Source organism: Epinephelus moara, chromosome 6, assembly GCF_006386435.1.
Source record: "Epinephelus moara isolate mb chromosome 6, YSFRI_EMoa_1.0, whole genome shotgun sequence".
Taxonomy (NCBI): Eukaryota; Metazoa; Chordata; class Actinopteri; order Perciformes; family Serranidae; genus Epinephelus; species Epinephelus moara.
The window spans coordinates 22,776,623-22,794,168 of record NC_065511.1 but is presented as its reverse complement, the minus strand read 5'-3'; the positions used below and the strand labels follow the sequence as shown (position 1 = coordinate 22,794,168).

Here is a 17,546-nt window from a genome sequence, read left to right as displayed (position 1 = left end):
CAAATTCAAAATATACCTCTAATATCATATATTCTAATACTATAACTCACACTATAATCATAGCCCTTGCTCACGTTATGTTACCCAAAAATATTATTTTCACTTGATGCTCCATTATGTCATTGGATTTTTTTCTTCTTCTTTGCAACAGTCTGTTCTCCGAGGTTATTTTTACATGGTAAAACTTTGTCAGACGGGTGGGATTCCCAAGCAAGTCCCCTTTCCGGAAATGACGTAATGTTGTTATTATTCCAGGAAGAGGGCACGGGAAAGCACTGAACTGCGTCAACAATTGTTTTTATGATAGATTCGGATTTCAGCTGCTGTTCAACATGTCAACCGGGTAAGTTTAAGATTTATTTTAGAAATGTGACCTTTAATGCCGTTGTTGTTGATATTCCCTCCGTTTGACATGTTTTTTTGTAGAAGCTAGCTCCAGAGACAGCATTGCTAACTGTTTACGTTAGCTAACCTTGTCCTCCAGTTCATAGCATTGCTCTCGAGTTAGCTGCTCTATGTTTCGTCGAGGGCGTTGTAGCGTTTCTTATCTTACCCTGTGTGTTCGACTTGTTTAAGATAATAATTTCTTGGCAGTCTTAGGAACAGATGTCTCTTTGCCTAGCGGTTAACATGTTGCCTCGTCCAGTAAAGTATGTAACTACCGTTAGCTAGCTAGCTGCATGGCTAACTTATCCCGATGTGATCACTGTTTTCACATTAGGCCTCGAATCGTAGCTTGTAGTTGCCAGCTGTTAATTTCAGCCATTACGTCTACTCTTGCCAATTTTATAATTAGCGTTGTACATTAGGGCAGGTGACTGCTGTAACGTAAGAGAACAATAGCGTTAAGCGTTTCCGATCATCATCCGAGGGGCTGTTAAGAATGTCACAGGCCCAATTACGTCGGACAAAATTATATCAGCTGAGGCCGAAATGGAAGATCCACCCTGACTCACGTTAACCATGCGGTGTTTTAGTGTTAAGATTAGATAAAGGTCCGTTGTATCAAGAACAGTCTTCTCTGCTGTCATCTAATTTCACGGTATTTAACATGAATAGACCTAAAAATAAAGTGGCCCAAAGGGCAATTAAAATGTATAACAGGCTGATACTGCTTTTGGTACAATAAAGTGATCTTGCCAAACAGTGACTCAAATAAAAATAGATGTCAGCCATTATAATAAGTAGAGGTCTTAATGTATCAGGTGTAAAGTGGAAAACTAAGTTAAGCTTCATCGTCAAAGTCATTTTCTTACCTTAAAGGATAACAGTTAAGCATAAAAAGGCACCTCCAGTGACAACATTTATACAATAAAATAATTTGTGAACAACAGAATCAAATTAAGAGTTATTGTTCACAAAGTTAAGCTAGTATTGAATTACCAATACAGGCTGGGGGATTTAAAGAGTAAGCATCAGTTTTATTTTCAAAACCTAGAAAAGCGAAACTAAGAGAGATAAGAAAGATAAATACTTGAGTTAAAAAAAGCACTGGACAGTTATAATGTATTTCTGCTGTATTTGTTGAAATTAGATAGGTACTATTTTCTTGTTTGGAACAGGTTTTCACTTTTGCATTTGAGGAAAGACGTTATCACCATATCTAGAGGACACAGTATCATATAATCCTTTACATGCCTGTTGGTGTTATCAGTGTAACTGTGTGTCAGCAATCATTGGTGAATATATGAACTTATTTAAAAGGCCATTGAAAGGTGTATTTACCTAATGACCGGGCCCCATACTACTTAGAGTGTTACTGATAAGTTCAGCTTTTATGGACATAGCTAAAGTATTATTGACCTGTTGCATTGTTTGTCCATACTGTGTTGAAAATGAAAGGTCATGGCTTGTCCTGTAAACTTGGGTGTCATGGATATTGCTTGGGTTTTCAAATTACAGTTTAGCTGGTCATATGAGAGCAAACGTCTGGTAGCAAACTTGGAATTTTTTTGACTTAACATCTTGACATAGATTTTCCGACAGTCCTTGTGAGACAGATGAGTGTCATGGGAGGGGGGGGGGCACATGTCCATTAGCCCAGTAGTCTACAGTCTGACACACTCACATGCCACATTTATACATTTGTTAAAAAAATGTAGATTTGCAATTTGCCTATTGTTGATAACTTTCTTCATATCAAACATTTCCTCAGTTGGGACAGAGTTGCATTTACTTCAAACACGTCATCTGTTTTTTGCTGATTAAGCAAGAGCATCACACACAAACATCAAAAACAAAATTGGTGGCGTGTAACTTTCAGAAGATACTTATTTCATGAACAAATCTATTTAAGGGTTAAACAGATTATCTTCAATATGAGGACAATCAGAGATAACTCTTGTATTATTGTATAAGACATGATCTTGCATTGTCACCAGCAGACATCTGTTTACTGGAAATACTAAAAAAATAATCTTGTACCCAGATGATTAAAGATAGGAATGTCCATGCACTGTTTGATGTTGCTTGAAGGCTTCAGTGATGGCTTAGTAGATTGCCTGTGTTTGAGTCTAATGAGAGACTATAGCAGACTGGGATGGCAAATGATGAAACAAACATTTTGATAGGGGTCTGAATTAAAATAAAAATCATTGAATAGTGATTATATTTGTTGTTTGACTATCGAGTGGTTAGCCTAAGTAAATTGAGGATGTTCCCACTTGAAAATGTATGCTAATAGCTGTGTTATAAAGATATGGTTCAAATTGTTTTAACTCTCAAATAGACAATTGGTGGGATAAATTGACATTTTATTTAGTAACAGTATAGTAATTGTAGGACTCTCAGTGTAAGATCACTCTCAGTGTGTGGAGAACTGGGTTGCCTCTTCACTTTATCTCATTCACAATTGTTTGTTTCTGTGGTTGTCAGCGTGTCTAATCATATGTTGTGTTGCTTGTCTTCTTTGTGTGTAGCCACTGCTGAGTGATTTATGGAACTGTTCCTGGACGGGACTTTGTTAAGCAACAACATGGACACGTCAAACTTTGCCCACGTCATCTTCCAGAATGTGGGGAAGAGTTACCTGCCCCATGCTGCACTGGAGTGTCACTATACCCTGACACAGTTCATCAAACCACATCCAAAGGACTGGGTCGGCATATTCAAGGTGAATAACCCTCTTCAATGTATTAGCAAAGCGTTTGAAGAACACACAAGAAATGTTATGATTATTAGTAGTTGTCAACCACAGCTGAGGAGACAACCTTGCAGGACGTGAAACCTATGATCAGAATAGTCACTCTGACTCTTAATCGCATTGGACTCACTTCTATAGTTAATTAAAAAGTGAAAATAAACAGTCTCCCATTTTATGGGAATTCCCTAAAACTCCTTCAGGGACCCATGCAGGTCCCCAGACCACTGATTGAGAATCACTAAACTAAATCATATAGTGTATGATGTGCTGGGAGGTAAACCTCTAACATACTGCATGAAAACTCCTGGTGTACAAGGAAGCAATGACACTGTGACTCTCTAAACATGACTTAAAATCCACTAGTATGTGCCAGTAAACCTTGCAGCTATGATTCAGGATTTATATTTTGCAGAAATTGCAGGACTGACATTTTCGTAAAATGGTGAAAACAAAATATTCTTTCAGTGGTGATAAAAACAGAGAGATTGTTAAGTGCAGCTATTGTTGCATTTATTTGGAAAATTAGCTTGGAAGAGGGAATGGAGCGTTCCGACCCCGACACCACACACTTCAGTGTCCCACATGGATCTTGTTATAGGAGCACATTAAATCCAATACAGTGGCAGTAATTTATTTTAGCCTCATCTGTAGTGAATCGTGGATGTACACAGAAGCATATGTCTCCGAGCTCTTCGAGGCTAACATGCTTTTTATCTTCCGGAGATGAGACGGGAGCTGGAATTAAATCACACCAGTTCAAAAAAATCAAACTAACGGCTATCTCTTGTTGTGTTGCACTCATGTGCTTCTAGTGTTCAGAGTCAGAGATATTCTTGCATCATGCACTTATTCTTCTAGTATACTGTAATGCCATTAAGCCAGCCAAGACAAATTGTTGCAGTTTTGCTGAACATGAGACATTTAAATTGTTCATATTTTTGTAATATTGATGGAAGCCATATATTTATTCTCTGTCTGAAAAATGTATATCAGTGATTAATATGCTCACTGGGTGCTATTCATGATTGTGGATTTGAGAAATGGATATATACAGATGTTTTTTGTGAAGTCTCACAGAGGAATGAGGTCATTTTAGGCTACTGGAGGTGGATCAGCTAATGTCTGGAGGCTGTTTAAATCCTGGATTCAGCACTCTGTTGAAGCTGGATGCCACATCACATTGTGTTTGGCCTCAAGCTAGGCACCAACCGGCAGCATAGATCTTAAAATCACTAATTTCTTGAGCCTCTAAAACACAGAGCTGAGCTGGAAAAGGCTGAGGGCAGGATCGTAAATTGTGTAAATGTTCCTGGCAGTGCTGACAGATGAGACGTTCGGTGCCAAGTTCTTGGGTTTGTTTGCATTGAGATAACCTGGATACGCTGTGCATCAGTGTTAGCTCCTTAACACACAATTAGTTGCTATTGGCTCCCAGTCAAACAGAGCAAATCTTGTTTTAAATTGTTTGGTGCGCTACTACTTTCTAGTTTTTTTTTTAACTATTTGAAATGAATAGTGCGTGTTCCAGGTTTGTCTAAGTGATGCGGCTAGACTAGAAAATGATCTGTGGTTCAGTCATTTGAAACTTGTCAGCACAGCTATCAGTAATTTGGTTCAAAGAATTCTAAGTTTGAAGAATTATGACTAAAATGAAAAAATACCCCCACATTTTTGATTTATGCTTTCACATGTCAACCTAAAATAATTTACAAATGTTTAAATTATGCACTTTTGCTTGACAAGTCAAACAAACTAAATGTGCTATTGGTGATAAATAAAAGGGAGAGAGGTTCTTGTTTGCACAGGGACAAAAGCAGCTTTTGGCCCTTTTGATGTTGGAACATTTACCATTTGCAAGCTGTTCTGGGCTTCATGGAGGAATGTTGTTGGGACAGGTTGTCACAGTGGCCTAGGAGAAAGCAAGCACTGCTTTATAATTAACCTGTCTTCGAGCACAACCTCTCCGTGTGATTCATGAAGAACTTGCTCCCTGAATTTATACAGTCTGACTGGCACATAGACAATACATTACCTCCTGCAGCAGCATTGCCACTGGCTTCTGTTAGCTTTCCTGCAGAGGTATGACTTTGCTGGAATGCTGGTGAAATTCATGTTTAAACTAAAGTACATTTGGTGCACTCTATGGTAACATTTTGTAACTGCTTGTATGTTTGGAGATTTTACTCTTGCAGTGTTACCTTGCCTGTGTTATTGCTCCAGTTACCAGTCCAGTTTTTTATGGTGGCTCTACACCGTCTCTACATCCTCTCCTCTTATTTACACACATTGCAGACCAGTGTGTTGTAAGTGAAAGAGTTCCTCTCAGAGTTTTCACCCACCACCACCTCTGCTGCTCTAATGAGTGGACTGGTAAGGGCTAGCCTTCAGTAATGACACTCTCTAACTAGGTGCATGTTTTAATTGCTTCCTGTTCTTTACTGCTGGAGGCTGGAACTGCACTGGCAACAATTGGGGGTTTTGGAGCACCGTGGCCTTCTATCTCTGGCTCTGACGAACACTCGCAGTATTGTAGCTGTAGACTGTTTGTATACACGTAAGAAAATAAGCTGCCCAGGCATTTACAAAAGCCTGTATACATCAGAGCCACATCCGCAACAGTATATATTTAACCAAGACCTGCCTGCATGAATATTTAAATTGTAATTTTTGTTAAAAAAAAAACAACACTTTCAAGACTTAATCTATGTTCTGTGGTAGAGGCTGTGTAAGAGGCTGGTTTGGCAGGGTTTGTTGTGGATGCGGGTGTGTGCCTGAGTGTGCACACCGAGAGCCAGGCAGCCCGATGTGACTCTGATTTTGTTTGACAGTTTTATGGCACCGGGCTGAAGTTATGGATGTATTTTCTGTACTCCCCCTCATCAGCCATCAGTTAACAACACATAAAATACGTATAATTACATTTTGGTTTTCATTTTCAAGTCACCTATGTATAAAATTTTCACCTATTTTCCCCTTCCTGTTAGAAGTGAGTTGTAGGTGCGTTTCCACAGTTCGGCTTGTTCATGACAAGGGCCGGGCCACATGCACGTGGTGACCAGGAGTTTCACTGGTTTACAGAAATGGTCATTTTTTTCTAGGAAAGAAAAAAAATCACAGTAGGCATTGGGCTTACGCTATCATCCCAGCACAGATTGAAAACCCCATGATGACTGTAATAAACCAGATTGAGATATTTTGGAAGTGGCACTGTGTGGATTCTAGGAAGTCTCCTTGTTAATCCTCCATTGTTATTATCTTGCACTGATGTGGTGAGAGCGTCTGGTTGAATGGATTCCCCACAATGTCTCACAGGTTGGTTGGAGCACAGCGAGGGACTATTACACATTCTTGTGGTCGCCTCTGCCTGAGAACTATGTGGAAGGCACCGCAGTCAACCGAACAGTGGTGTTTCAGGGTAAGATCATACCATAGTTTTATATAACTTTGACACCTTTTAATAACCGCATATCAGAGGGCTGCTCGGAGGATTGTTAAAACTTTAATACTGAATCAGTGGGTAGAGTTAAATGAGAACATTTCCCCACAGGTCTCTGTTCTGGTGTTAAAAGACATTTCAGTTTATGTGTTTTTTTATTTTAATACTATTTTTTATAAAGTAATAGTGAGTGACATGACAGGGAGAGAGACATTTCTTATTTGCCGTTTCGATTCAAACCCACAACATCACAGATGCGTAGTCTATGATCCAGAACACTACACCACTACGGTACTTTTTTCAGTTTTACACACACTTATCCCAAAATTATAACTGCACTTTTTTGTAATAACTACGGCATAAGTGTGCAGTTAAAGAGAAGCTGAGGACTGAGGTGAGTTTAGGGTTTTGGAGGGATGTCTTTGCTTCTCTGTACTGCTGTGCGCTGAGTTCACTGACTGGATGTCGTCCTTCCCTAGGATATTATGTGCCCAACGACGATGCCGAGTTCTACCAGTTCTGTTATGTGACCCACAAAGGGGAGATCAGAGGAGCCAGCACGCCATTCCAGTTTCGTGCCAACAGCCCTTCAGAGGATGAGCTGCTGACTGTGGAGGATGAATGCAATTCAGACATCCTGGTGGTCACCACCAAGGCTGGCTTCCTGGAGGTATAATATGCCACCGCAGTGCTACTCAATACTTTGGCTGTCACATGCGGAACAGCTATTTAAATCTCTGAGTTCATATTAGCCATTATTAGTATGGCGGTGTACTTTGTTACCAAACATCTCGAAAAATGTATCTTTCTGTGCAGCAAAAGATGGAGGAAGCCCAGAGAGAGAAAGAGGAGCTGGTCAAAAACATGACCCTCCTGAAGCAGCAGAAGGAGCAGATGGAAGCGGAGAAGGAGAGCCTGCAGAAGGAGTGTGAGCAGGAGAAAGAAACCTGTGCCCAGCTGAGAAGAGAGAGCCAAGTAAGAATGAACTGAGTCAGTTTCTGTACTCTGTAGGCATGTAGGAGTGCCAGCTGTAAGGAGGGGAGAAAAATGTTTGTTGCTGTTGTAAAAGTTTTGTCAGTGAAGCAAAAACGCTCGTTGCTTTTTCTGCTGTTTATTACAGTTGTTTTTGGTTGTTGATTTAGCAGTTCATACTGCTAAATGTGCTAAATTATATGATTGATGCTCTTTTCTTGTTCTTGTAGTTATTCCAAGCACTGTTTTGCATTTGGCCAAACAGTCTCTTAGCACCCCCTAGTGAAAGAGCGCAAATATGCAAAGCATCCAAATTCGTGATCCACTAAACATATAAATAACTCCCTGACAGATATGAATGTCTATATTATCAAAGTTGTAATTCAGTTTTTTTATAGTATAACATTAAGTCTTAAAAGCAGTGTCAGTAATAATTCAAATGACTGTCCTCCGCCGTAAATCTGCTGCTTTTAAAACGGCTTTCAGATGAAAACATGATTACAGATTTTGTGGCTGTTAATTTTATGACTATACTTTTATATGATTTTTTATATGGTGTGAATATAAAGATTCCAAAATTCTGCCTATAAACAAACTGTAAAAAAAAATAATAATTTCCCTTTGCTTTTTTGATGTCATTTTTTATGTTTGAAAACTTTGAACCGAGGCCTAATGTTCCTCTAAATTTAGACTTGCAATTCTAAGACAATAAACTTTATGCTTTGCACACGTTTTCTACGTGCATTGAGTCAAAGAAGATTTTAATCCATCCAGATTTATGTATATCTGGGCACAAATTGTTATTGTTATTATTTATTTTATAAAAGAGAATGATTAATTAATTCAATAATTCTTAGATCATGCACATTACCAAACTGAAGTACTCGTCTTCCGTATTTTATTTAGTCTTTTGTCTTTTTTAATTCCACTTCTTTTACCCAGTACATTTTATTGTCTCCCAGGAGGTGCAGAATTCATCCCAGGCTCTGCTAGAGGAGAAAGAGGAAGTGAAGAGGAGGCTGGAGGAGGCCACAGCCAGAGTTATACAGCTGGAGGAGGATCTGATTGGAGTCACCCAGAAGGGCCTACAAAAGGAAACTGAGCTGGACAGGTGAGATCAGGATGGAGGGGTTGTTGCAGATTCAACTTAATTGCAGGGTTTTTGGATACGTGCATGCTTACTCATATGATAATCACATTTCCGTATTATGTATATATATATAACCGACAGCTAGGTCAAGTAGGGAGAAAGTAGCTTGTGACTGTTTCATATTTTTTGCCTGGAGCTTTTTTTTTTAATGGTGCATAAAAACAGTGTTAAACCATACTCTGTTGTCACTAATGAATTATTCCAAACAGCACATGTGAATATAGATGCTGTGATCAGTGATACAGTTCGTGACTAACAACTTTATGACCATTTCCTTAGTCTCAAGGACAGAGTGAAGAAAATCTCAGCGGAGAAGGAGGCACTCGAATCTCATCTCAAGAATGAGAAAGATGAGAAGGAACTGTACAAGGTAACTTGTGTGCAGTATTAATATGTTTCTTCACATAAAGATTAATAACAAGGTCATTGTTCAGGTGGGAAGCAGCTAATTACTTACATGTAATCATAATGTCAGTGGGGCAGACGTTGCAGTGATTCAGTTCACTGCTTTGTCAGTGACAGTTTTACAACCTGTACAGTTAGCATTTTTTATTATATTAGAGTCCCCTAAATTGGAGGTCCAGTTCATTGGCTTTTCCTGTTACTGTTTTTCACTTTTTACTACTGCGATTATTCTGTACACTCATGCCCAAACATTTAGTCTAAACAGGGCATGCCTTATTCTGTCTTCTTCTGGTCCGTCTGGTGTTTCTGTGCCTTTGTTGTGGTCGGCACCGCACAGGAACTGGGAGTGCCACTTAGTGTAGTGTCGCCATGGAAATTGAGCCAAAAGCCCATACCTAATTTAACTTGCACCATCACACTGGGGCTGCTGCATGAGGAAAACTTTATGGGCCTATCTCAATCTCTGTTTTGTAATTGAGGTCATGCAACATTTATTTTAATAGTCATATGCTCTTTGGTACATGATCGTGATTGGTGTTGTATAAATGAGGCAAACGCCAAGGACCTTATGTTTTATAACTTCTCGTGTGTTTTATAACTTCTTCTGTGTGCGTGTGTGGGCATGTGTTTGCATCTCTGTGTGTGTGTGTGTGTGTGCTCAGATTCACCTGAAAAACCGGGAGCTGGAGAACACTAAGCTGAGTGCAGAGCTGCAGATGCTGAAGTCTGTGGATGTGAACAAGGAAAACACCATTGCCCAGTTTAAAGAGGAGGTGGGACGCCTGCAGACGTGCCTCACTGAGAAGGAGAAACAGTACAGAGAGATCCTGGCCAAAGTTCCCCCCTTGGTACAAAAAAAATGTTTTAAAATTTAAAAAATGGTGACCTTATGGAAATTAAAAAAACCCGTCATCTAACATGTGTTTGTTTATGGCAGGGAGATATTAAGGCCCTGAAGGAGCAGCTGCGGCAGAAGGAAGAGCAGCTCCAGGCCAACCAGCAGCAGTCCGCCTTGTTAGCAGCTGAGCTGAGGGACGCGGCCAGCACCCGCGACCGTACCATGTCTGAACTCTACCACATGAAGCTGGAGGCCGATGCCCTTCGCCAGGCCAAGGCTGAAGCTCAGGCCCAGTGTGTCCGCCTGGAGCGCCTGGTGGAGCAGATGAAAGCAGAGGCTAAGAAGGAAGCTGTAAGGCTGATAACCAATCTGCTTACAATGATAGATGATATGCGAGTGTAGAAAACCTCTAATATTCTGTGAGAGTAGCAATTAGAAATTTTTATTTTTATTTTTAGTTCCTGTCCTGTCATTAATTTAACCTTTAAAAACTCATCTCTGTTTATCAGAATTACATATTTAGAAGTTATTTCATGAGAAAAAATCCCTTCATACCCTGAAATAGCTTAGATGTTACTCTACACCTTTGTATCATTTCTTATCTGTAGATCTATTATTTGCTAATTACTCCACACCTCTTTCTCCATCTGCAGCTTGCCTGCAGCATACCTGACTTTGCTTATGGCTCTCTACAAAGTTAGAAACATAACAGTAACAAAGAACATGATCTTTGGTTTGACTGCATTATCAAGCAGCTAAGAATATCTAATGTTAGATAAACCTTGTTCCTGATCGCCAGCTCTGATGGGTTGAAGTGAGAGTGAAAATGAAATTTAGCTTGCAATGTACAGATACCTAGCTACATGGGATTGATTCCTTGGATATGTGACATGTGAAACCCTGGCATTCTGTATCTGTGTTTTTGAGTCTGTCATTGGAACACTACGGTTCCAAGGGGTAAAGCATAGCAGTATAGACTGACAGTAAACAGTGTTTTTACATGTACAGTTGCCATTACAACCTCTGCTGCAGGCTAACTTCCATATAAACTTTTCGTATTCACAAACCGACTGCTGCAAGTCGCAGACTCACTGAGACGAGGTTTTGCAGTAATGACCAAACGAGCAGTGGAGTAGTAACGTTAGGTTTTCAAATAAGCGATCTGTTACTTTTAAAATACCACAATAACTGTTATTTCCCTGATTCCTCTGTTTCCATTAATTGCATGTTTGTTGAACATGATGTGTTCTAGCTGCTGCTGAAAAACAATTTAGAGCCTCTGCTTAGCGGACAGCTGAGAGGCATAGAGAGACTGTAGGGATAAATGGCATGCAGATCAGCATACTTAACATCTTACTTTGTGAATTAAGGATTTATTTTAACCTCATTGAAACAGTGGACTAAGTAACTAGATGACTAACAGGACTAAGACAGTTTTGGTGAGTTTTATTTTGTTTCTGTCAAGTTTGAATGAAGTGTGTTTTACAGTTAGTTAACAAGACAATCAAGCTAACGTTATAGTCTGTATAGTCTGTCATAATTATGCTACTTTTTGCTAAAGGCAGTGAAAAGGTTACTGGTAGGAAGAGCAAAATAATGGAAACAGAAACAGAAAGGGTTTTATTGGTTCTGCCTTTCAGGGGGGCTGTAATTCTTTCTGTAGTTCCACATAGCTCCACATTAGAACAGCTTTTTATTGATCGCCACCGTTTTACTAAAGAATCATTTGATAGCATCCCTTACAAGTGCTGGCAGACATTGTAGATGATCAATCATAATCATTTAGGTTCTATTAATAAGGGATTCCTTTCTATCTCTACAGCTTCACAGTGGTCCCTGCAGTTTGCCCATTCCCATGTTTAATACTAATCTGTTTTTTTTGTCATGTTTGTCATCACAAGGCCAAAGCAGAAGAAGAAGCTGCTGCAGACCCAGCTGTTGTAGCAGAGCTGCAGAGAGAGGTGGAGGACCTGAAGCTGCGGCTGCACATGGCTGCAGAACACTACAAGGAGAAATACAAAGAATGTCAGCGACTGCAAAAACAAGTGCTTAGATTCTCTGATCAGCAAGGGGTGAGTCCCAACAGACACCAGCTGACATACTGTGTACCTGTGAAAGAACAGAACTTAGATTTCTGTGACAGCGTGTCAGCCTGTCACATCCCTCTGAGGTTAAAGATCCTTTGGCCACTCTTCAGTCTGTGTTGCTAATCTCTTGACTGGAATGAATTTCACCCTGAGATTCATCTTTGTCAGCATTCAGTTAGCTAGTTTAAGACGCTATTACATGTACATTTTCATGTCTTTTTATAAAATGAATATGCAAAGCTTATTATCTACAAAAAAAATGTGAAATTGTTTAATTCAATGATTGTTTTCAGTAGCATACTTGGTGTCCACTGATCCTGTGTGTATCAGTTTAGTTTCTTTTAGTTGTTTCTGTCTTCCAGTTGCATTTAGAGCTAATTTTCAACATGTTTTTTGTCTGTCTTCAGGATCTGAAGAGAAGCTCAGCACAAGAGGCCTCAACAATCCCTCCATCAGTGAGTCCAGACACATCAGTGCCAGGTGAGTTATATCTAACTGTGCCAAAGTGTAAGTCATGAAATGAGTAATTGCATTTAAAACTGCCGTCGTGCTTTGCCAAGCTGTCTGACTTGCCTTCATTGTCTTTTCAGGGAGTCCAGGTTCTGCTGATCCAATGCTGGAGGCTATCATCCAGGAGAAGCTGAAAGGCATCAGCAGAGAGGCATCTGACAGGAATGACAAGTACAGGAAATGCAAGCAAATGTTGGCGGTAAGAAACGGATTACTTGCATCCTTTTATTGCTCATGTGCCCCCAAATTAGATGTTTAAACCAAGTTGTCAAAGACTCATGCTCTATAAAAGGATTACATTCAGTATGTGCTCTTTGGATTGTAAGACACTTGGTTGTTGTCTGACTGCTCTTCAGGAGGAGAAGGAGCGTAGCTGCATGTTTGCTGATGAGCTGGCTAAGATGGAGGTGAAATTTAAGGAGCAACTGAAGTTGAATGAGAACATGAAACTGCAGTTGGCAGCAGAGGAGGATCGCTACAAGGTCAGTTCATCCTACAGTCTGTTCAGAGTACAGACACTTAGCACTGCGGTCAGGCCGTTCGCTGCCAGTGATGCTGTGCTGGTCTGTCTTTGGACACTTACTGTGTTTTAACGCTGGGTATGGCTGGTCTAGCTCAGGAATGGAGCCTTTGATGCTATCTCTCCCCTTGAAGACAGCCGCTCTGACAGTGTTGTTTATGAGCAGGCCTATCTGTGAGACGACATTTTACTGCTGTTTATGTCAGACTCTGGAGAAAAGCAAAGCTTGGCTCTGAGGAGTCATCTCCAGTTGCCTGGCTAATGCTGTGCTTGGCTCAGGTCAGGCGGATATTTGCTTAGTGTCTCGGAGGAATTCAAACAGGTTGTTTTGCTTTGAGTGGTACTGTACATAAATCAGTCCTCTGCAAAGGGAAGCCTTTTATGGCTGTGATCAATTAATGTCACACACTGAGGCCTGAGAGTATTTCAATGATGCAGTTTTCAATCAGCAGCACGTGTCAGATGTTGAAATTGTCACTTTATTCTTCTGTTTATTGTGTTTTGTTTACTTCAGAGCCAGGTAGCTGAGAAGGGACGGGAGGTGAAGGAGCTGAAGGACACACTAGCACTTGTTGTGAAGGAGAAGGAAAAAGTGGAGGGGGTTAGTGGCAGCTTTCATTTTCTCTTTTATGGACTTCTTCCACCCTTAAAATTCCTTGAAAAGTGCCATTCCCTTGCCATTTTCCCTCTCCCAATCTGGTCTGTTTTTAATATGCCTCTAATTGTAGAAGCAAAGTAAATGAGTTCTTATTTTCCATTCCATTACTTTGGACCACAGCAAGGTCCTCACTGGCCTAAAATATTGCTTCGAGGTAATGCTGTTACAGCTAAGAGGAGCAGAATGACCCAATTTGAGGTTTAGACTGTAAATTAAATTGGCGTCTGCAGCTAACATCAATAAAAGGCAGCGTCACAAACCCTTTGAAAATGAGAAGAGTTTCTCTTTTAATGAAGGCACTAATTAAACTGTTTGTGTGAGCGAGAGAAAAAGCAAGAACTCACAGCTCAGGAGCTCCTGTGTGGTTGTAAGTTGTGATATATTGCTTGCCTTGACAGACCGGGAGGTAGATGGAGATGAAATCAGATATTTAGCTCTTGAGAAAACATTTTTAATTCTAACATTGGTCTTTGTTGTTGTAAAAAAAAATCTTTAAATTCTGCTGTTTCCTGCCCAGGAGCTCCAGAAGAGCGGCAGCAGCAGGAAGGGAGATCAGGGGACCAGTGAGAAAACCAGCTTGGAGAGTATCCAGTCCAGTGTGCCTTTATTCCTGCAGTACCCTGTCCCTTACACCCAGGATGCCCCCACCCCTTTGCTGGTCTCTCAGAGCCCCAGCAAGCTGCATTTTGGGAACCCTTACTCCATCTCAGACTCAAAAGGTTGATTTCCCTTTCAGATAAATTCACATTACTTTGTTGAAAATTCTCTAGTAGTAACTGCAGAAATGATTTACTTGTATTTACAGTATCTTTGTCTCTGAATCCCCTCCCCACAGATGAGGAAGATGAGGAGTTCTCAGATGACCAGCTGCTGAGGCTGCCCCCTGTGGGCCCGCCCTCCTGGGACAGCAATGTGGTGTGTATCCAACCCACTCGCAACCACAGCCGGCCAGAAGGCCACGAGGAGTCAGAGGAAAAGCAAAACAACAACAATGTAAGCCTCTCAGACTGTGCTGTCTGTATCTCTCCCATGTGCAGTATGCAGTTAAATACTTACGACTGACTTCTTTTTCTCCTCTGTGTTAAAACAGGGGTAGGTAGTTTTTGGTAAAAGAAAACAAATGCAGCTCTCCTCCTGCAGCCCCTCCCTCTTTTTCCGAAGCCCCTCCCACCAGATGAGCACTGGCACATGCACGCACTTCATACATTTCAATTGTGATCATGATCCTGATGCCGTTCTGTCGTGGCAATTCTGTGAGATTCTATTTTCTTAGCAAACTTTTGGGCCTGTAAATCTCGCATACTGTGATTTAAGGCTCTAGCTAATGTTAGCTGCATAAAGGTGAACTTAGATTAGCCGCAGCTGTGAGCCTTTGGCTACTGCTAGCATAAGACATTTCCTCTCCATCTCTAAAACGCGTCACTGATATTGACTAATTTTTGTTTTGTTTATTGTCAGACATTCTTTTCGACTCTCTTTTTGATACGTCAGTCTTCCTGTCTTCCTTTGTTTTGTGGTTGCTTTGCAGTGTAGCCAGTTTTTGCTAATGCTGGAATAGTAGCTTTTACTGTGGGATTCTCTGCCATTAAATCAGGTTTTCACCATCTGAAGGGACGTGCACATGCATCTGCATTTGTAAAATAGACAATAGGAAGGTTCTGTCACAGGCTAGATTTTCTAAATCTTAGGACGCATTCACACTGGCGCTTTTTAGTCCACTTTAAATGAACCCTGGTCCGCTTCCACAGATAGTTCGGTTCATTTGGAGTGGTGTGAACGCTCATTCGAACTCTGGTGCGGACCAAACGAGCGAACCCTGGTCCGCTTGAAAACTGGGGGTCTCGGTTCACTTGCAACTGAACCCTGGTGCGGTTTGCTTACAGTGGGAAATGCAAACCAAAGAGAGGAAGTGACGTAGAGTGCAGTGCAGTGCATTTTGGTGTTTGGTGTCTTTGTGGTGACGAAGCCGGCTGAAGGAGATGGATTTCCGTTTCCGGTCCTGGCCAATCGATGAGGTGGATTTTCTTCTTCTTCGTGCTTTTTTTCTTCCTTGTCAGTGGTCATTTCGGGCAATACTGCCGCTTTAAAAAGTGCAGTGTGAAAGTGAACCGAACCAAATTAAAGTATGAAATTTTTTGGCATTCCCTGCCCAATTGAACCAAGTCCCCCGGACTATCCTGGTGTGAATGCACCCTTAAAAACAGAGCCAAGAGGAGGTGCAGAGGTCTAGTTTTCTCTCAGGCCACTTGAATTACTATATGCTGAATGGTTATTGTCCAATTTTTGCCCAGTGATGCCATAAAAGAAACCCTCCCCAGCTTTAGATATTCACAAATGTTCACAAATCATAAACTTTATGTTTCAGGGTAATACCAACGAACAGCCCGCAGCAACTGAAACTCACAGCCCATTTGTGAACGATGGACAAACCGCCTTCTGCTTTGATCCCAGGTAACACACCCTCAGATGCTCAAACACCCATAAATGCCATCCAAGTTTGCTGCACCCTACATTTTCTAAACCTGTGCATTGTAACATGTGTAAAGTGTTTGTTCTGCTGCACAGCCCCCCTTTTGTTGGTATTAGTCAAGCAGCAGGCCACCCACGTCGCATCAGACAGATGCTCTTTATTAGCCCGTGCTTCTGGTTTGTCCACATCATCACTGCACTGCTTATAAACGTGAGCTTTCTCTCCCTGCCTTTTTCTTCTTCTGTCCTCTCCCCGTGCGCAGCATGGACATGAAGAGATGTCCACTGTGTGAGGTCATCTTCCCACCCAACTATGACCAGAGCAAGTTTGAGGAGCACGTGGAGAGCCACTGGAAAATCTGCCCCATGTGCAGCGAGCAGTTCCCGCTGGACTGCGACCAGAAGGTGTTTGAGAATCACGTGCTCACTCACTTTGACGGCCACCCACTCAACTTCGACTAGAGAAAAAGAAAATCAGCACATCCGGTCTGCCTACTTCCTGTCGCCACTGAAATAAATCACTCTGCACTCTTTTCTGCATGTAATGGTGTGAAGATCCACTCTTTAGGACTATACCGACTTTCGCTTTGTTACTTCAACGTAGAGAAACACTTTGAAGTGATGTGACATTTTGAAATGACATTCTAATTCAGTGTATATGGCAGGGCTACTGAATCAACCTTTTTTTTATAGGTGAAAGATTTCCCTTTATTTGGATTTTAAGAATGACTTAGGGGGATAAGACTGTTGTACGTATATATACCAACTTCAAATTGACTTGGCTCACACAGATCTGTCAGACTACAGGATGTAACGAATCAGGGAAAGAGATAAGTGTTTACCAAACTTACATTTAAAACATCCAACCAAATGGTTCCCCCCTTAAACATCACTGTACAAGTCATTTGCTCATTCTTTATAGAAAGCAGCCTTGGTGCACTATATGCAGTCAGGGAGAACTCTTCAGTGATAACATTAAGACATGATAATACAGTATATCATCAGATCATCTATTTTAGAATAATTAAAGCCAATGATATCGTGAAAGCCTTGATACTTTGTGTATGATATAGATTTGTTTTATGTTAGGTTTCCTTTGTTTTGATTTCAAATATTTAATTGGGTTTTTGTGTCAGACTCCTTAAGAACCGTCATATCATCAGCTTATCAGTGCATGCTGAGCTTATGTTAATTTCCTTCCTTTGTTCTTCTCTTTTACAGTAATAAGTTATTTCATTCATAGAAATGTTTCATTTATTAAGTGAGTTTCATGTAACTAATACGAACTAATAAAGTCTGTTTGAATCTGAATCGTGTCCACGTGTGCAGTCAATAACAGGAGTCTTGAGGCACACGTCA

General features: G+C 40.8%; 1 protein-coding gene across 2 annotated transcripts; it reads left to right on the top strand.

Moving 5' to 3' along the window:
* The first annotated feature begins 223 nt into the window (after positions 1-223).
* On the top strand, positions 224-17,498 carry tax1bp1b (Tax1 (human T-cell leukemia virus type I) binding protein 1b). Of its 2 annotated transcripts, XM_050046221.1 has the most exons (18): positions 224-343; positions 2,919-3,112; positions 6,455-6,557; positions 7,058-7,248; positions 7,395-7,553; positions 8,513-8,661; positions 8,980-9,070; positions 9,768-9,953; positions 10,043-10,294; positions 11,845-12,015; positions 12,438-12,510; positions 12,621-12,739; positions 12,897-13,022; positions 13,575-13,661; positions 14,236-14,437; positions 14,554-14,711; positions 16,084-16,169; positions 16,451-17,498. In XM_050046221.1, exons 2-18 carry the CDS (start codon positions 2,936-2,938, stop codon positions 16,647-16,649), a joined length of 2,529 nt encoding a protein of 842 aa, XP_049902178.1. In that variant the 5' UTR covers positions 224-343; positions 2,919-2,935; the 3' UTR covers positions 16,650-17,498. The 2 variants fall into 2 exon arrangements, with proteins under 2 accessions (XP_049902178.1, XP_049902179.1); XM_050046222.1 differs by lacking the exon at positions 13,575-13,661.
* The last annotated feature ends 48 nt before the right edge of the window (positions 17,499-17,546 follow it).

Bases quoted from the DNA above. Each gene is read 5' to 3' on its own strand.
- tax1bp1b (XM_050046221.1), top strand. From the start codon at position 2,936: ATGGAACTGTTCCTGGACGGGACTTTGTTAAGCAACAACATGGACACG. The intron at 9,071-9,767 runs GTAACTTGTGTG...GTGTGTGCTCAG, and splicing joins ATGAGAAGGAACTGTACAAG to ATTCACCTGAAAAACCGGGA. The intron at 13,662-14,235 runs GTTAGTGGCAGC...TTTCCTGCCCAG, and splicing joins AGAAGGAAAAAGTGGAGGGG to GAGCTCCAGAAGAGCGGCAG.